The following is a 20,166-nucleotide window of genomic DNA, read 5'->3' on the forward strand; positions in this document are numbered from 1 at the left end:
GCAACATCTAAAAATACGAAGACAAATACTCTTTAAAAAAGTTGCATTTTAACGTTACCCCCCGATCGAACGACGATATTTCGTATTCTTCGGGGTCTCGGTTTCTCTCATGTTGCTTCAATGTAGAAAAAGTGATAAGAGTAGCTTCGAGCATGACACTTATGTGGATTTACACGTCGTTGATTTTCGAACATGTCAGATTTTTTTTATTTCACAAGTTTCCTTTATCGACATACTCTTTGTGGTTTGGGAACGTAAATAATGTTTGGAATGAAGTGTTAATAAATGTATTTTATTGGTCTGACCGTACGTCCATGTTTTTGATATATTTACATCATTTACATTTTATCGTCGTGGTACAAGGACCAAAAAAAGTGAATAAGATTTGTCTCAAAGCACGAATCGTGATATATCTTACATTATTTTTAACTCGGGGGAAACAATGTGTTTAATAACGTAAAAAAATGTTAATTTAGGACGTAAATCTGCCATAAAATAGTGTTTTCCTTGATAGCAACAAATGTTTGTCGGTTTTAGTTAATTCACAATTATTCCCGAACAGTTATTTGACCTTTCGTTCATTTACGCATTAGAAAAAAGAGTTTGCGAACTAAATAATATTTAGCATGATAGTAATCATATATATATATATGTGTATAAAAATACGATGAAAATGATTGAAATAAAATAATGGAGAGATAAAATGGACTGCATAATTTTATATATTCGTAGGATACGTTGTCAAGTCGAGAGTCAATACTTTGCTCTCGAGACATCCTCCAACCTGTGTAAAAAATCGAAAATTAATACATTTTATTGAAAATTTCAACGTGGCTCAAACTATCTGATAATTGTTTATACTCACATCCGGACAAATGCCAATGAGTGCATCCGCGTGCGAGTAAAATTCTTCTTTCAACGAAATAACAATCGTTTGAAGTGAACTCGTCTTGTCTCGTATATAACTAGCTACTTTACTGATATTTGTGTTATCGAGAGCTGCGTCGATTTCATCGAGGACGAAAAACGGTGCTGGTTGAAAACTGGGACAAGAAATACATTTCAAAATTTTTCCCTCGAAATGGAACGAAGAAAAATTTGTCAATACATGAAAATGATAAGCCGAATGTTTCATTTTTGTACCTGTGAATAGCGAACAAAAGAGCCAGAGCAGCGACCGTTTTTTCTCCTCCGGAGAGATTAGACATCGGCTGAAAACGTTTCCCTGGTGCGACGCAATTGTAATTGATACCATCGAGATACGGCTCTTCGGGATTTTCCGGTCCCAAAAATGCCTGGGCTGATTGATTTTTTGCCAAACTCTTTGATGAGAAAATAAATGTTGAATTATCGGTGGAAAAATCATCACGAAAATGACAGACTATGAAAAAAAAGTATTACCTTGTAAATTGGATCGATTTCATTCGCCACGTGCTCGAAACAAGCCATGAATTTGTCGTGTCGTTCTTTCTTCACTTTTTCGAACTGTGTTTTAGCTTTCTTAGCCTTCTTCCTTGATTGCTCAAACTCCTCGTTCGTTTCTTGCAACTTTTCCTTGGCCAAGTACAATTTTTGAATAGCCTGTTTTAAATAATTATTGTTATCATTGAATTAGAGCTCGTCATGTCAAAATGTCGTTGTTATTTGGAAAACTCGCCTTCATGTTTGGTGCTTGGATACGTTGGATTGTATTCTGGAGATCGTTTATTATTTTGTTTAGTTTATCGGTTGACTTTTTCAAATCCTCTTCCTCAACGTCTTTCAAATGATCCGGCAGCAAAGTGTAGTCTATCGTTATTCGACTTTCTCGTTCGTACTGCTGCTGAGTGCTCACACTCGAATCATTGTTCGTGTCGTTATTCGTCGTGCTTGCGTCCCCTGCTATGTCTTCCATATTTCCGTGAAGCATAGGAATCGCAATATCTTCCATCTGAAAAACACGGAAATGAAAAGAAAATAAAATAGAATCATTATGGTCAATACGGTGATTCGAACTGTTAATTTTTCAACATAATTTGGTACTTTGCATTGCATAAGGATGGCGTGTCTCTCAGCTTTTCGCTGTTCGATTTTCGTTTCAATCGTGTTCAACTGTTTTTGCGCAGCTTGAATATCCTTCGCTATCGAACCGACTTCTCGTCGACATTTTCCGATTTCTTCGTCCTTCTGATCGACTTCCATTTTCTTGGCGCTTCTCGTAGACTTTAATTTCTCCATTTGAGTTTCGTCGTTGTCGATCTCGGTTTTCTGATTTATTTCCGTTTGTCGTGCCGATTCGAGCTTGTCCTCGGCGTCCTGAACAGCTCGCTCCCACCGTAAAACGTTGCCTGTAGTGTAAGCGGAATGTTTCGTTATAGGAAATCTACAGCCGATTCTTTACGATCAAATTCCATTTGCTCTATTTTATTTACAAACGCACTTTCGGTGTCTCGCTGTTTCTCAAAATCTAGTTGATTGTAAATACGATTACATTGGTTTTCAAACTCCAAACGCTTTTTGGCACGCTCTTGTTGCGATCTACAATTAGAAAAATAATAGAAAATAAATAGAATAGCATGACATTTTATCAGGGACAGCGATGTTATTCTTTTCACCAATCCCAGGTCGATTATTACGAACCTCAATTCACGTTCTTCGTATTGACGAATATTTGTGACGCCAATTTGTTCACAGAAACTAGCGAACACGTCGTCCTCAACATTATTCATTTTTTCTTTGCTGTTTTGGATCTCCTGGTCCCGATCAGCCATAGTCTTTTCAATGGCTGCGATAGTTGGCTGTAAAGATAATTTATTCAATGTCATTAGATCTGACAATGTGAAATCCGTTTTCTCCAAATAAATATTTTTCTCGAACGATATTTACCCCGAATTTATCGAGCTCCGTTTGAAGAGTTTCCAGCTCAGTCTCCAGCTCAGCGATTTGTTTTTTCTAATCAAATAATTTTATTTCATCTTCAAATTATCGAATTTCAATGGAAATTTTTATTTGCATTGGAATTTACTTCACGATACTCACAGTTGCCACTAAATCACTCTTATTGTACTTCAAGCGGGTTTCGAGACCGCGAATTTGCGACTCAATCGTATTCAATTCGGATTCCTTACGAGATTTCTTCAAAGACTCCCGCAGCTCTTCGGTCAATTTTTCCTATCGAAAGAATCGTGGCTTTTAAGTATTGCCTGGAATGTTTTTTTTTTGCACAGCATAACGAATTATTGCGAGCAACTTACCTTTTGCGATTTAAGCTGAGACATTTGTTTTTCGTCCCATCGTTTCGCCTTTTTGGCGAGATCTAAACTTCCACCGGATATTATACCGGCTTTTTGATAAAAAGTTCCATCGAGGGCAACGCACTACGGCCAAAAATTGGTCATAAGAATATATTTCAATAAAGTACATTATATTGAATAAAGAAAAAAATACACACGTCGTAACGAGCTTTTTTGTCCATTTCGTAAGCAACTTTGTTCGCATCTTCAGGAGTTTCACAAACGAGTGCGTTATTCGTTGCAAATAGAACTGCACGGTCGATATCTTTCGGCGAAAAGTGCAAAACGTCATAGAGCAATTTGACGTTTTTCGGTTCTTGGATATTTCTGAGACGTTCCTTGAGAGGTTTCGCTTGAATATAATCGAGGGGTAAAAATGTTTCGGGCTCGAGATATTGCTCTTTCAAATATTGGATACATTGCCTCGCAGTTTTTTCAGTATCAACGACGATCGCTTCCATATATTTGCCCAAAACTTTTGTAATTGCGACGTTGTAGCGTTTGTGTATCGGCTCGCACATGTTGTACATCCTATCGTACTGTAGAAATTGAAAAAAAAAGAAAATACTTTACATTCATTTTTTCTGTGACATTCATATGGATTAAAGATCATCGATCAATGTTTTTTCCTTCACTGTATTATGAACGATGAATTCGATAAAAATGAATTATATATTATTTTTTTTCTTTTCATCAAAAGGATTATGAATAAATCTCGAATTTGATATTTACGGATATAACGTACCACACCGGGGAAAAGTCGTTTAAAATTTTCTACAATTTCAGTTTTCTTTTTGGTTCTGGAAACTTCGTGTTTATCGACCTTGGCATCTCCCAGTTGTTCAGAAATATTTTCCAATTCTCGTTGAATACTTTGGATTTTATCTTTCGAAGAACCAACGTCGGATTGCAAATCAGCTCTCAATTTTTTCTGGTCTTCCAACGCTGCTTCCGAGGTTCGTATGTGCTCTTCTAATTTTTCAACCCGCTTGACCGCTTCGTCTCTCATATGACTTTTTTGCTTGTATTTATTTTCGATATCGGTCTTTTTTCGGCCCTCGTTATCCAATCTGTCTTGATCGGATTTTTGTTCCCGATTAATGGAATCGAGGAGCTGAAGATACCGGGCCGATTGCTTACCAGCTTCTTCTTTCAAACGATTGTATTCACGGACCTGAATTTCCATTCCAATAGTTTATATTTTGATATTTAGTTTAAACTTTTCCGTACCAGATTAGTTTATAAATACATTGCACACTTGGTTTCATAAAATTCGAATAAATTTTTACCTGCTCATCTTCCAATTGAACATCCCGCCCTTGCATTTGCGATTGACCAGCAATGCTCGCTTCATACTTGGCTTTTGCCTCCTCAACCTGACGCAATTCTTCCTGCAACTCATTGATATCTTTTTTGTGCGCTTCATCGGCAATTTTAGCTTGGGCGAGTGATTTTTTCGCGGATTCGACTTTTTTTTGCATATGAGCAACGCGCTCCTTAGCCTTGATGAAGGTTGGGCGTTTTTTCGTTATTTCAACCTCCACTTCCCTTATATCTTGCTCGATTTTCGCCAGTTCTCGGGACAATTTACCCGCTTCTTTTTTCTTTTCCTTTAATAATTCTTCTGCTTTTTCTTTCTTTTTCTCAACTTTTTCCACTTCATGCTGTTTTTTCTTCTGGGAGTTCTCCAAATTCTCTATCTCTTTTTCGTTGTGGAACAAACGGAACAATTGCAGTTCCACTTGCTTCTCTACCTGTAATATAAATGTTTTATCGACAAACTTGAGTATTCGAACTTGCCCCGGTCATTGACAACCAAAACTAATGATTTTCAATCTTACATATTCTTCTTTGAGACGTTGATACTTTTCTGCTTCTTCTTTCTCTAGCTTCGCTTCTTTCCTTTCCGCCGCTATACCTTTTTTCTTCTGATATGAAAATTGAGTTTCTTCTTCCGCTCGTAACATTTCTGTTCTTAGTCTGGAATTTTGATGAAAGATTATTTTATGAGCCATTAACAATCAAAATTCAAATATACCTAAGAACTAAACTTCGGACAATTGTTCAGCAGGTCCGTGTCAAGTTGAAAAAAAAATGAATGAATAAATTTTGAACTCAAAAAAAATTTCTAGAGCTTTACAGCGTAATTTTTGAAGCCACCTAATATGAATTTGATATATACACTTATCGCAGAGACTCATACCTTTCGTATTCAGCTTTCAATGCTCCAGAATTACTAATTTCTTCAAAAAGAGCAGTCCTTTCTTTAGGATTTTTCATAGCAATGGATTCTACAGCACCTTGGAATACGAGAAAATTCTTGGCTTTCACATTGATTCCAAGTTGTTCTAATTCCGTTAAATATACTTGGCTAGTGACGAACTGTGCAAGCAAAAAAAATCACTTATATTTTTCAACCAAGCGGTCATTTTTGCTATCAATAATTATAAGGTACGAATGGATTGTCAATGGAAAAAACATATCAATGATAATAAATGTCTTTCTTATTAAATTATTAAATCAGCAATTCTTATGATTATGGACTCAACAACTGCTCACATTGCCATTGATACGATGCTCTGACGAAGAGCCTTGAACAGTTCGCATAAAACTTTTTTCGCTACCATCCTCGAGTTCGAAGACAGCCGTGACAGATGCACTGGATGGAAAAAGTAACAATCACAAATAATCAATCTCAGTGTTTAGAATGCGGAAGCAAAATAAAACAATAGCATACTTGCGAGCAACAGGCTTTCCGATCGATGCTCCATGGATTAGTTCGCTGAATCTCTTGACGCGCAAACTACTTGTCTTTTCACCCATAACAAAACTGATGGCATCCATGAAATTTGATTTTCCTGAAAACAAGCCATTCAATGTTCAGCAATAGACATAAATGTGGAGATTCAATGACGAAAAACGGTCCAGGGTTCGAGAAAATTGTGGCTATAATAATCAAAATTTAGGAGGGAAAAAATAACGAACGAATGGTCATAACCAACCTGATCCATTTGGTCCGACAACTGCCGTAAAAGATTTGAGCGGCCCAATAACCAATTTGCCTTTGTAGGACTTGAAATTTTCAACCTCTATATGCTTTAAAAACGCCGGCATTTTGACGTTTTTTCTCTCTCAAAAACGACGGAAATACCGATGTACTGGAGAATAGCGAGATTGGCGCCAGAATCCTGTATTTTTAACGCATTACAATCATCACGAGCTTGTCAATTGAACGCGTACACGTAAAGCTGTAAACTGTACTGGCAAAAGAATTCTACTCTCTCTGCTTTACTCCGAAACTCTGAACGCTTCCATATTGCGCATGCGTGGCGTGAATTCAATGAAAAGTTACATTATATACAAAGTGCGGGCTTGGTGGCATCCTCCGCGCTGCGCTCCGATCGCGTCTTGCTATCGCGATGTGGTCGATACATCGAAAAGATCGAAATCGAAAAGTTCGATTTAAATATACGCAGGCAACAGGCAACGTACAGGATGAGGATGAAGCAGGTGGAATAATCAAAGAATCCAAGGAATAATATTCGTGTCGTATTTTTTTGTGGTTATACATTATAACGATGATGTTTTATTCCATTCTATCATGTTTTCTTTCAGTGTAAAAGCAGAAGCAATGATAAAGTAATTGAAAAGTGTGATTATTATGTTTAGTGCCTCGTTTATAATCTTCTGTCATTGGGATAGTATAGGTTATTTGGACAATCGGACAGTTGATTGAAGAATAGTGAACAAAACATGGCATTGAATACGCCAAGAGCAAAGAGTAAAATACCGTGTATACCTGGAACGAAACCATCTATACAAAATGCACAGCTTCTTATTTCAACAGGAATTCCTTCCTTGGATTTTATGATAGGTTTGAATTTTTAACAATTCGTGTAACCAATAAATTTTCTTATTAAATACGCATAAAACTTTGTTTTCACAGGAGGTGGCCTACCCATTGGATCCATTATGTTAATAGGTATACAAATTAACTCTATTCAATCAGAATGACCGATGTTGAAAGAAAAAACCGTAAATAACTCATGCTTGAAGGAATATGAAATTTTTACTGAAAGACAATAGTGCTGGGTTGTAGCATATAATAATTTATTTTTGTAGATTTTATATGTTACAATTAATGAGCGGAGATACGCGTCTCGATATTGAGTGGTATTGGAACATAATAAACTATAAAGTGGTTGGAAAATTTGATCATATTACTGATAGTCTTTTCGTTATACTTCACAAATATTTTTTGTCAAGTTTTTTTCTGGTTCATTACTTTTCCTATGATCCATATTAATTGAACTTCATACACTGTCATTTTGTTGCTTTTTTATATGATTTTAAGGCTTTGCTCTTACAATTAGTTCAATGATTTCTTGAATTCCTTTAAAAGTTGCTGAAATATATGGCCATATTTCTTATTTCTTAATCCATTATTTAACATTAATAATTGCTGTTTGAACCATCAATTTGAATACTCATTGCTGTCAGCCAAAATATAATATTTTTCTTAGATTCCCTTCAATTTGATAAACTGATTTAACTGATAAATTGATTTTTTGTGATAAACAGCTGACGTTATAAACTCATCAATACATTTTTTTTCATAGAAATTCTTGTATTCGTTTCTTTTGATTTGTGAGATTTATCTTGCATTAGATATTTTTTCTACAAAGTGTGTTGTGTGAACGAAGATTTTTGTAATTTACAGAAGAAGACGCATATGGAAATTATGCGAGGGTCATGCTCAAGTATTTTATGGCCGAAGGAGTAGTTTCCTCTCATCCTCTGTTCGTTGCGTCTCGAGATTCCAGGCCAGCACAGCTGATATCAGAAATGCCAGCTCCGGTGAGCGCAACATTAGCGACGTCAGATTCTAGAGTTATGGACAGTCAAATGCAAATCGCATGGCGTTATCAGAACATGAGAATCGTAGAATCGTCACCAACGGGTAGCCAGGCGTTCGGCCACTTCTATGATCTGACTAAACAAATGGACAAAGAAATCATTGACGATGCTGAAATAACTCAGTGGGATGGTGAGAATGGAAAATGGCAGGCTGATGGCTTTGAGAACAGTGCATACGTTGATTTACTCAAAAATATTCAGCAAACGATGAAAAGTGGAGATTTTCTCGTATCGGCCAATCCTGAAAAAAGAAACATTTTAAGAATAGCGTTACATTCGATTGGCTCGCGTTTATGGCTCTCTGATACTGAAGAAGCAACCCACAATGATCTTCTTCGTTTTTTGTACTGCTTCAGAGCAATAATGCGAAGTGCTTACGCCGTTGCAACAATCACCGTTCCTACTCTCAATTTCGACAACAGCGTAAGATTTGTTTTTTTATTCAATCGTTCCAAGTTGAAGAAAAAATTGATATAGGAAAATCCTACTACCGAAAATGCAATTTAATGATCCATTATTCTTTAAAATCTTTTTAAAAACGTCAAAATCATTTATGAAATGGAATTTTCTTCCCGACTATTTTTCTTTCCTTCTACTTTCCTACAATTTCTTTGGCTTTATTTGAGTTATTCTACCACATAATATCTCGTCACGTTCCAGCGATGCGCATCCAACAATATTACAATTAATCTGAGTTTTCAATATTCCATTTCAAGGATGCGTTGGTTCAACGATTGGAACATTTGTCCGATACCGCGATAGCGCTCGAATCTTTCATGGGCTCGTCGAAAGAAACAAATCCTGTCTTCAAAGATTATCACGGTCTCTTGCACATAAAAAAACTCGCCGCTATCAACACACTAGCACCACATTGTCCCGAATCCTTCGATTTGGCTTTCAAAATGAGACGCAAAAAATTTTTGATCAAGGTGAATATAATTAGCCCTGGGGATTTGAACAGTCTGTAAAAAATTAAGAAATCAACTTTTGGGTGTCACGTGTCTGGAAGTTTTCACCTACCGTCTTCTTCGTGAAAAACGGAATTATTAACAGCATCAATGTTTGTTACTATTTTTTGATTGTAGGCGGGTTGAAAAATAGATTCACAATTTTCGTATCTTCATTTCTTTTCTACAAATTACTAAGAAAGTATATTTCCATTTTCAGATACTTCATTTACCGCCAGAATTCGACGACTCGGCGCAGCGTGAACAGGATGACAGCGTTCCTTCGGGAATTGGCTGTAGCAGTGGTACGGGAAGACTTTCATTAGACTTTTAAGGAATCTTTAATACAAGCGTTTTGAATAAAAGATATGGAGAAAAGTACAAGAACAGCGGAATTCCGTACAAGTTCTGCTTTCCTTATCCAACACCGGATGTGCCTGTCATAAAGCCAAAAACATAGTAATTAAGACAACACTTTTTCGATTCGGATCTTTTTCAGAGAATGTTAAATAGCGGATCGGAACTACAGAATTTAGCAAATCGAAAAATGAAAAACATAACGCTATTGAATTTTATGATTTATGTTATTGGAAAATCATTTTTTTTCGAATGATTTCTTCATTAGAAATTTCAAATTAACGAGTTAATCTTTTTTAATTTAAAAATTCGTTGAAATCTATTTTACGAGTAGGCTAGGAAAATCCTGAAAAATAGATTGAAAATAATAAATTATTTCCACGCATTTGTAAAAAAATTACCATCACACGTCCGATTGGTTTTCAATGCACAATTCGGAAAGTGGCAGAGGTTTGGAGCGAGAAACGATGAAGGTTTTGCTTCAAAAAGTGGTTGCTTTTATTTGGAAGAAGTGAAAAAATGACGTTCGAAGAGAAATCCCATAACAAAGTCTAGCGAATGTGCCAAAAGTGGTAGAAATCGACTGTTTTTGTTGATCGTGTCGATTAGAACTCCAACGAAAGGTCTCAGTCGTCGATAAAATTCCCGAGAATAGCACTGATTCATGGAAAATGGTGAGTTTCATAATGAAATTTGAAAAATCGTCTGTTCTTTCGCTACAAATTTGTAAAATTGCATTTTCTCATGCACTCAGGGCAATTACAGCGTTCGGTTCGTGTGTGTCCACGTGCGATAAGGCCGGACTTGGGCTTGTCCTATTTAGACGTGCACAAATGCGTGATCCGTGTGGTTGAATTAATGCGAACGGTGCGGCGGAGATAGGCTTCGTGAACACTTACAATAAATGGACGATGGCTGACTATATCTGTGTATACCGGCGTGTCGAACGAGAGAGGAGCGGTTCGTTTTACCGAATCCGTTCAAACGATGCTTCATCACGATTTTTACTGTACTTTTTCGGGGAACTCTGGAAAAAGTGATAGTAAGGTCTTCGTAATGAAGAGAACGACGGATCGTCGAACGCCAATCGATTGTTCTCGTTTATCAAGCATTTTCATTCGGTTTTGAACCACTACGATTTTTTTTTTCATTTCGCATTCAAGCTCATGAGTTTAAATCCTTATTTCGAGAAATTTTCAGATTTTGATTGAAATAAGAAATTTTAGTTTGCTTATGGAATTTGAGTGGATCGTTTTAATCGGTGGAATCGTAAATTTCATCACCAAACGAAACTCAAAGTTGACATCCCTCGAAGACCGCGTAATTTGATGAAGAGCTCTCAATAAACGATTGTTTACTCGTTTACTGAAACGATACGTGATCGTTGGAGCATTTACAGCGACAATCAAGCTTTTCAACCCCTCTCCACCCGCACCTTCCACTTCCTTCCGGTTTCCGAATGAGGTTCCCCGCCAGAGTCTCGCATGAAGGCCCCTCCCTCCCTCCCTTCTCGAGAGTTCACCGCTTTCAGAATTCCTGAAGCACACCGGTCTACCGATCGAGAACGCGAACAGACCTAAATAGTACACCGTCGATCCAACACTCGATCTCGTACGAGAAAAACAAGTGTAAAATTTCACATTCGGTACATCGGTGTCTTGACGAACGACAAAACTTCATAAATTTCACCAGAAGATTAAAAAACAATGAGAAAAATTCGTAAGAGAAAATATATCCAGCAATTCTGATATCGTACGAAGTTCGTTCATGAAAAACAGATAACGAGCAATGAAATAATACAATATTCAAGTGTCGGATATCAATGAGTGGAAAAGTGCTTCATTTGTGATCGATTCAGTTTAAAAAAACGATGATGAAGTTACGTGAGCTTGACACGATCGTTCGTTTCATTTTTATATCAATATTAATCCACAATAAATGAAATATCAGTAAAACGCGATGTTCGATTGCAAACGCGATTAAAAAATCTCGCGATTGGACAAAATTTAAGTGATTTGTATTGTATAAAGTACAGCACTTCCGGTTTTTTATCATGGAGACTCGGAGGCTCAGTTTTTCGCGGGCATTCGTGTGCTGTTCGAACATTGTTTTTCTCGTGAGTTCTCATCGTTTAATCCAAATCCAATTTTCTCCCGGTCTTTCGATGACGCGGGTAGAAAGCCATCGAATTTTTATTCATTTCTCTAGCTTCAGATTTTTCCATTGATTTCAGATCTCAGGATTCGTTTTGATGTCGCTGGGTGTTTTGTTGTTGGCCGATAGCGAGCGGATATTGTTGTCGCGGCTCCTCGGACCCGGCGATGCACATCCTGATCAGCCATTATTTTATTATCTTGCCTTTGCGATCGTTGCGGTTGGATTCTGCATCGCCGTTACCGGGATTCTCGGATGCTGGGCTTCTTGTTTATTCAATTGCTGCATTACTGCCACCGTAAGAATTTTATTTTTTCTCGTCAAAGTTATTCCTCCGATTTTTTATTCCGCTGAAATCGGACGGAAATTCATTTGAATAACACATTCGACTTTTTGCGAATAGCAAAATCCGGTCGTTTTGCTGAAAAATTGAACGAAGCCAAAAAAAATTTGTTTGACTTCGTGGGTTCACAAATTTTTGTCAATTTTTATAGTTTCTAAAATTCGTGAGATTTTTCAAAGGATTTCTCATCTAAGAATTCCTTCGTTCGAAATAATTTTCATTCCTTCTTCCGTTTTTCACTTTCATTTCCGTATAAATTAAAAAAATTTCTCATTCAAAGTTCTGCAGTTTGGTTTGTTTGGGTTTCTACCCGAGAAAATGAATTTCAAAATTTCACCAAATATCGAAGATTATAAAATCTCTTTCGATCGTTATTGAATGCTCGATAAAATACACCAGATTTACTGATTCGAAATGAAACAAATTATTCGACTTTGGCACAAGCTCAAGTTCGAGAGTTGGATAAAAATTTCTGTATAAGATATTCCGATAAACCGAGACCGTTATGAATAATTTGGCGTAATTGGATTCTCGCGCACGCTGCATGTATCATGCTCCCGAGCAATTTTACGTGTGCGCGGCGAGAACCGCGGATTCTATTATTCTTCAACGTAGCGAGAATAAAGGAAGATGAAAAGAAATAAAGAATATGGAGAAACGAGGGAAAAACAAAAGATCGGCTTCGCGGGGCTGCTCGTGGTCACGCGCTGTCGCCCGGAAACGGATCTAAATCACCCGCCAGAAAGGGCTCCTTGCATATATAAAATTTTATTTAAAACGCACGTTAATTATGAACTTCTGTCCCTCGTTAAACTCTGCCATAACCGGATGGGTGGCGGCCACGAGTTTGATCGAACAAACCACCTGAGTCACGAAATCGGTTGTGATCGAATTTTTGTCATTTCCAAAAACTGATGTCATCATAAAACTTGAAGGGAATTTTCAAGGGAAAAATGAAGAATTTTCTCAGTGTTGTTATCAACGTAATTGTGGTTCTATTCGCTGATAATAATCGTTCAAATTTTTGTGATCATTCTACCGTGCAATTTGTATTTGCTCGCGGTGATGTAATATTTTTTATCTCTTTTTTTCTTATGAAAAATAAGCAGATTCGGAAGTTGTTCATTGGTCTTTTCCGCGGTCGTTTCTGTTCGTTAAGTTTTGCAATCTTTCCACTCAGTTTCCAACGCGCTGTTCCGTCAAAATGGCTCGTAGCTCCAAAAGATAATTTTCATTTGTTTTTTAAATGGATTTTGAAAAAGTTGCACGAGGCAGGGGAACTGGGAAAAATTTTGGGCTTCAAAGAAGCAAATTTTTCTCAAAAACTTCTTATTGAATTGATACAAAATATAAAAATGGGGCGACCCATTGAAGCGTTGATTGAAAACAAACGAACGAATCCTAATAAATCGAATAATTGATTGTATGAATCGATGAAAAGTACAAAATTTTATTTTTCAGTATCTCATCGCGATAGTGTTGCTGCTCTTCGGAGAATGCACCGTGTGTGTTCTCGCCGTATTTTGGCCCCACCTGCTGGGGGTCGATGTGAGACCAGCCCGTCTCATTCGAGCCCTACAGAGAAGCTACGCCGTACCCGGACGCGAACAGTTCACCGCTGCTCTCGACCTTGCACAAACGATGGTACGTAATGTGTATAAAGTTTCATTTTTATCTTTATGCTACCGGAACCATTCCCGAACCCCTCAGTCGACGTTTTTTTACCTTTTTCCCCCCTTTAACGAAACGAGGCACGAGCTCGATAAAGCGCGTTATGCTTCGATGATTCCTTTCTCGAATACACCACCGTGTCCTGTAATTCCATTACGGAGCCTGCTCCTACAACCGCTACTTTTAATACGGACGTTATAATTCTTTTTTACTATTCAACTCGAAGCAGAATTACAATAATTAATGATGATCGTTGATAATGTTTTTATCGAAAATACAGACTGAGCCATCAATAATTACTAATGCGCCATTTTTGATGAACGATTATTGAAAATTTCTTGTATTTATCAACGTTTTCATTCTGGAACCAACTGTCACTTATTTTTTGTCAATTTTGACGAGATTTTCATATTTTCGATCTTTTTTTTTCAGTTTTCTTGCTGTGGTATAAACGGAAGCAATAATTATGGAACGTCGTGGTGGCGACTGCAGGAAGTCGGGAGACGCGAATTGGTCGTACCAATGACATGCTGCACTCTGAATAACACGAATGATTACGATGCTTTTCTCAATCCTCAGCCTCAGGATCTCAAGATATGTCAGACTCTCAATCCTGCTGAGCACCAACGAGCTCGTCATACGACTGTAATTATTTTCTCTACTGTTTCGATGAAATCAGTCGATCACTGATTTACAATTTTTTATGTTTTGGCTGGTAAGCATTTTATGTGGAAATTTGACCCGAGTTGGTTCTGCAGCTTTCGAATTTCCGTTCAAATGGAATTAATGAGAAAATTTGAAACAAATGATGGAGCTCGCGAAGTTTATCATTTTTGGCGTTAAAGTTACTACAAGTTTGGAAAAATTCTTGATCTCTTGATGCTCTTTTTGCTCAACGAAAAACACAATTTCCAGTTTGTAGGTCGAGAGAAATCGATTCAATTTCAATGTGACTTTTCAAGCACCTGCTCGTTTTACTCTGTGTAAATGAGAGTAAAGAATCGTCGACATACGGGCATCGTGAAAAAGAGACGATTGTGTTCTGTAGGAAAGTCACGTTTTTTTTTCCCTCAATGTCAATGGAAAGTCACAAAGCGAGAGACAGAGAGATAAAGACAAGGCGAGATTATTACAGAGTAGCTTCGATGCCCTCGCATTCAGACCACATCGACATGGATCAAATTTCCAAAGATAGAACTCCTCGTCGTTGCAAAAAATTTACTCGCAGCGATCAATATTTCATTTCATCGTTATGCACGAATAATAATTCTGTTGTAGGGCTGTCTGGACATGATCGAAAAATGGACCCAGGAACAAGCTCTGATTCTGTTGGCCGTTGGTCTCGGAATCGTTGTAATCGAGATTTCAGCGCTTTTGAGTACATTTTTAGCGTGCTCAAAAGTATCGACGAAGAAGAAATCTCAAGCGTCGACTTTCACGTCGACCCAAACGTTGAGCCCTTTCAATGAAGCGGATCAGGGTTATGGTACGTTCATTAGTACGATAATTGGGTTGTGAAATGACGACTCGGAGGAGTGAATGAAATGGGAAACGGTGGACAACGATAAAATGATTTTTTTATTTACCAGGAGGAATTGGAATCGAGAATCGAATGCACATGACGGGCACGACATTCGGTGCGAAATCATGAAGGTGGCACGAGGGCAGCGAGGAGAAGAATTTGACGAAACAAATGTATGACAATGAGGATAGAAGAACGATGTGTAAGGTCCAGAAATCTTATGGCATAGGTCAATTGGAATCGCGTTTACGTCCAAACGGCAAGAGCATAATAGAAGAATGGCAAAACGCTTCGAGTCGATGGGACGGAGTACTGCGAAGCGACGAATATTACGAGGAGCGCGGAGTAGACGTCGGTGAGGATCCAAGGCGCTCGAACTCGTCACGAGGTTCCTTTATGCGAGAAGATTTTTCAGGGCGAAAAAATTTGACGAACCAGAGTGGAAAAACGAGCTCGAGTACGATCGTACAAAAGATCGATACCGATGGATTTACGAAGCATGAAAATGAGGAGCAAAAGAATAAAAATCACTCAACAGGAACCGTGAGAAGTATTCCGATCAAGGATTATCGTGCTTCGATGGCCCACGATATGGGAACGTTCGGGAGACCGGTATTGCTGCAGCAACCATTCAAGACATTCAAATCCGAAGGTGAATCAAGGAATTTGCGGGAGTCAATTAATTGTTGCGGGAGGTCGAGCGGAGGCATGACATCGAGTGTGAAAAATCGATTTTCTCGGGCCTCATCGACGCCACCGAAGAGCAACGTGGCGACAAACATTTCGAACCGATTTGAGGAGACTCAAGACCGATCCAAGTCGAGACGGAGTTTGAAATCGAGGAGGGAGCGAAGGAGGAACGAGACTATTGAATTTTTGCCGAATTATCGGTACTACGATGACGAGGAAGATTTTTTCTTCGAACCGGAAGTTTATAAGTCTCGTGGATCGTCGAAGCGACGTGGGAGATCGAACGGCGACCGGAGAGAAACGATGCCCGGATCTCGTCCGGGAGACCGTGATCAGAATTGCCGAAAATTCGACCGCCCCTCGCACGAGGAAGATCGCGACTACGAGAGAAAACAGTCCGTCGATTTGGAGCGTGGAAACGTCGTGAAAAAAATTTCCGTTTACGAGGGTAATGTCAGAACGTCCGTCAGGTCGGATCGGGCCTCCGCCAGGACGAACGTGCACGACGGCGTCGTCGGCCATCGGCATCGAACGATCGGCGTGCCTCTCGTCGGAATGCACAACGCTTGCGGACTTCCGGTCGTCGCAGCGTGGCCGGACAACCGCTTCATCGGTACTCTCCGCGTGCCAAGCAGACTCGTCAATGATATTCGTTACGTCAACGAAAATGCCAATTCGCGAACACGCAGTCGAACTCAACCGAAGCGAAAAGCTCCGCAGCCTAGCGATCCTTGCGATCAGCGATTGAATCGCGAACCTATTATTGAAAATAAAGTAGAACATCCGGCCAACGAGAAAATCGAAGACTCGGCCGGAAGTCTGTCGAGAAAACGCGTCTTAAAACGTCCCTCGTTCAAAGCCGATCGAATCAATTCTATGCCCTACAAACAACGCTACAGTCGGAGAAATGCTCTTGGAAAAATCGGTAACAAAGATATTCGAAGTAACGGAAAAAATGGGAGTTTTGGTAAACGATCATTCGACAAAAGGAGCCTCAAAAGATCGACTCTCTATGCAAAGGACGAGGGCAATGAAGTTGCTGAAGTTCTGACGAACCTCTGCTTAAATCCACTCGCCAGAAACAAGGGAGCTTCGAATATGATGTGGTGAAAAAGTTCATTTATTCTTCCTCCTATTTTCGTGAGCTTTCGTATTTTTCTGTAGGTATTCATTGGACAAGAATTGGAAGAATTTTTATTGTCAACATACCAAAGAGATATCGTCAAATTTATACTTTTTTTTTCTTTTATCATTTATCGTTTTTTTAATTCTACGATAATCTTCGCTGCCCTCGAAACAGTCGGTGGACTGTGTTTTTCTGTAATTTTCGATCCACTTTGTTGTGTTTCGTTATCATTTTCATTAAATCACTGACACCATTTTTTTAATTTCTATTTATTTATGATTATCGTTTCGGAGTTTTGTAAGTGACGTTGAACATTCTGTGTATTTTTAAAATATTCCTATTTATGTCTTTTTTCAACACTTTTTCGTGTATGCTAATTTATCAATAAATGGGAGCGTGATTCACGGTGACTCGAAGTCTGTGAAAATGATGAAAAAGCTGTTTGATTAAATTACCTCCAAGCAAAACCGACGAATGGTATCTACTTTTCAGGGGCTTCACATCTTTTTACAGATTTTTGTAGCTGAGCTTTCGACAAGATTTGGTTTGATTTTTGTTTCTTGTCGATTCTTCTTCAGCTCGATCGTAATAATCGCCATGTTGTCATTCAAGTGAGCCGATGCATCGAAATGATAATTCGAGTAAAATTCAAAAATCGATTTGAGAGAAAATTGCGCGAAGCCGCTCGGTCGGTAGCACATTTCGCTTAAAAAAAATTTTAGAACCTTTTTCGACCAACGTTTGGTGCTGCCCCCTGATCTTCCTCAACGCACTGGCAAATGTGCTCGGTTGGTATGACCGGGAATGAACGAACTTCACAATTGCGAAGGGATCTGCATCTGGAATGTGATGGATCAACGAAATTTTATTCGTTGCAAGAATTAATAGAATACAAAAAGTAAAATGTCCTTAAAAATTTAGTATGCTTGAAATTCTCTACAATAAACCGTAAGTAAATCAAGAATTTCCATTTTTTTTACGAATAACAAACCATCTCAGAATTTATAGCAAAAAAATCTAGCATTTTGAAAAGTGAAGAATTTTCATGAGAACTGAAAGTCTGTCGCCGGATTACGGGGATTAAAAATTATGTGATTTTCTGAAAGTCCACGAAGCATTTACATCTCGAGATTGTTCCTAATTGAAGTTGCTTTTCGAATATCTATAATGAACAAATGAGATCCAGAATGAATGAGATAAAAAAAACGTGCAGTTCACTTTTTTTCGTTGTATCATTTTTTTCACGGGTTTCAAGCAATTTTCGAAAAAGTTTATTAAAAGTGGTGGCAAGTCAGGGCGGAAGGAGCATGTGTCAAATGAGCATAAAATTGTGTATACAAATGAGAGTACAACGTCCAAGGAAAAGAAGTTTAGGGAAAGTATAGGAAAAGAGCACCGGGCGTCATAACTTACATATCCCCAGGGGCTCGGAAATCGTTTTCTCCTCCTCTTTCTTCCTCATTCCCTCGCGCTTAGCATGCATTTGTGTGCGTGTGTTCGCCCTTCGGTATTCAGGCTCCGAAGACACTCCTAAAGAGCGGTAACGACGCCAGCATCCTTTTTGTCCTTTCGTGTGGTACAGAAAAAAGAGTTCAGTCGATTTCTGACTCGTGTCCGAAGGCAACGCAACATTTTAGAGAGCGCGTTTCGTGTGCCAGCAGGAGGAGCCCACGCGGTCAGTAGGACGAGAGCAGAAAAGAGGAAAAGCGATCGCGCGAAAGGATCGTTCCTGTGCGGTATGAAAGGGCTGCAAAGATATTTATGGGTTGCAGCTGATCCCGAAATGTGGCCATCGGGCTTAACTTTTTCCGTATTTTTCACCGTTTACGCCCCGTTATCCGTACGAATCCATTTATTAAGGGTGCAGTTATGTTATGGCCTCGTCTGTTTCGTTTCTTCGAGGTGCCTCGACTTTTCCCCATAACATTGTTCACAATTCATCATTAAATTTGGTTAATCATTTCTTCAGATGGAATAAATCTGATTACAAATTCGCAAGCGTACTTTCCGGATTATCGAAAAATCTTGTTATCGATGCAGTGTTATTTCGATGCAAAATCGTTGGCAACGATCAACTTTTCATCCTTTTCTAACGCTTAGGACGCGTAGAGATTGTGTGCAAAGTAAAAAAAAAATCATAAATACGAATTTTCAACTGGTTCGAATAAGAAATAAGAATTGAATGTCTGCCCGGGAATATCTGTAGCAATGCGGGCGTCCAAATTCTTCAGACTCCTGGCTACATACCTGGCCAGAGCTGGTGTTATTATTTCGGTGAGTTTTTTGAACCCTTTTAGCTGCAAAATCTCACGTACAGGAGTTAAAGTCTCCGGAGTAATTCAATCCTGAAGAAAGGCAGATCGCCATGCGACTGCATGTGTCGAGGTGTGTTTGCACATAGCGATGACGGTAGGGTGAGGCGAACGCGTTTCGTGAAGATCCTTTGCGAGTCGTAATCGTATTTGGGGAAGCTCGACGATCGAAACGAACCCTTTGATCCGTTGGGACGCCCCCGCATCACACACCGCTCGTACCAATATATATTTTTGTTACGAGAGACGCGAGGGAAAAAAGCTCAAGAGGTCTTCCGCTCGGGCCTTGTCACATGGTGGTAATAGCAAAGGAAAACTTTCTTTGATGAGAGCGACGAGTTTCTCTATTTCTCTTTCTCTCTCCCCCCCCTCGCTCTCTGTTTTCTTCTTCCTTTACATTGATTCGACATAGTGAAGTAGGATATATGCGAGTGAACATTCGGAGGTGGTAGGTCGTGAAACGCGATCAGGATTTCACAGTACCGTATTACGAGCGCGAGAGTAGCATCTCTCCTTTCTCCGCAGTACAGCCTTAATCCGACCGCACGTCGAGAGACCCTGTGCCAACTTGCTGTTTCTCTTCCTTTCATTTTTTTCCTTTATTCTTTCGCCGCGATTCACACCATTTCTGCGCTCACGTTCAATTTTCCCGAACCCATTGTGCATACGAATTTTTTATTGACCGTCTTGGAACGAGAATCTTAGTGTTCGTTCGCTTCTCTTTGTCACTCATTGTTTTGCGATTTTTTGGTACCTTCCAGTCGCTGATCGCGAGGGGTCAGCATCACTTTCAAAGCCTTTAACACGTTCGTACTCTTCGATTATTCAAATCAGTTGCGAGCTTCCCTCGCGCAC

The 20,166-nt window shown here is 38.9% G+C and overlaps 3 protein-coding genes across 4 annotated transcripts; 2 read left to right on the plus strand and 1 right to left on the minus strand.

Annotated features, from left to right (window-relative positions):
- Window positions 1-276: 276 nt before the first annotated feature.
- On the minus strand, window positions 277-6,553 carry SMC1 (structural maintenance of chromosomes 1). Its single transcript, XM_043411182.1, has 19 exons — window positions 6,275-6,553; window positions 6,010-6,130; window positions 5,832-5,931; window positions 5,476-5,654; window positions 5,114-5,252; window positions 4,562-5,026; window positions 4,018-4,446; window positions 3,431-3,811; window positions 3,234-3,356; window positions 3,019-3,150; window positions 2,866-2,931; window positions 2,620-2,777; window positions 2,420-2,517; window positions 2,023-2,327; window positions 1,658-1,930; window positions 1,402-1,581; window positions 1,144-1,322; window positions 866-1,043; window positions 277-784 (listed from the first exon to the last, which is right to left on the minus strand). The coding sequence occupies exons 1-19, from the start codon at window positions 6,384-6,386 to the stop codon at window positions 719-721; spliced, it is 3,684 nt and encodes a 1,227-aa protein (XP_043267117.1). The 5' UTR covers window positions 6,387-6,553; the 3' UTR covers window positions 277-718.
- Window positions 6,554-6,684: 131 nt separating this feature from the next.
- Window positions 6,685-9,517, plus strand: Elp4 (Elongator complex protein 4). Of its 2 annotated transcripts, none has more exons than XM_043411183.1 (6): window positions 6,685-6,911; window positions 6,975-7,146; window positions 7,219-7,254; window positions 7,993-8,612; window positions 8,906-9,118; window positions 9,357-9,517. In XM_043411183.1, the coding sequence occupies exons 2-6, from the start codon at window positions 7,026-7,028 to the stop codon at window positions 9,468-9,470; spliced, it is 1,104 nt and encodes a 367-aa protein (XP_043267118.1). In that variant the 5' UTR covers window positions 6,685-6,911; window positions 6,975-7,025; the 3' UTR covers window positions 9,471-9,517. The 2 variants fall into 2 exon arrangements, with proteins under 2 accessions (XP_043267118.1, XP_043267119.1); XM_043411184.1 differs by having other exon boundaries at window positions 6,980-7,146.
- Window positions 9,518-9,654: 137 nt separating this feature from the next.
- On the plus strand, window positions 9,655-17,426 carry LOC122406032 (CD82 antigen-like). The gene is made up of 6 exons (XM_043411185.1): window positions 9,655-11,609; window positions 11,727-11,945; window positions 13,452-13,634; window positions 14,094-14,306; window positions 14,940-15,147; window positions 15,251-17,426. The coding sequence occupies exons 1-6, from the start codon at window positions 11,547-11,549 to the stop codon at window positions 15,310-15,312; spliced, it is 948 nt and encodes a 315-aa protein (XP_043267120.1). The 5' UTR covers window positions 9,655-11,546; the 3' UTR covers window positions 15,313-17,426.
- The last annotated feature ends 2,740 nt before the right edge of the window (window positions 17,427-20,166 follow it).

Source organism: Venturia canescens, chromosome 2 (genome assembly GCF_019457755.1).
Source record: "Venturia canescens isolate UGA chromosome 2, ASM1945775v1, whole genome shotgun sequence".
Taxonomy (NCBI): domain Eukaryota; kingdom Metazoa; phylum Arthropoda; class Insecta; order Hymenoptera; family Ichneumonidae; genus Venturia; species Venturia canescens.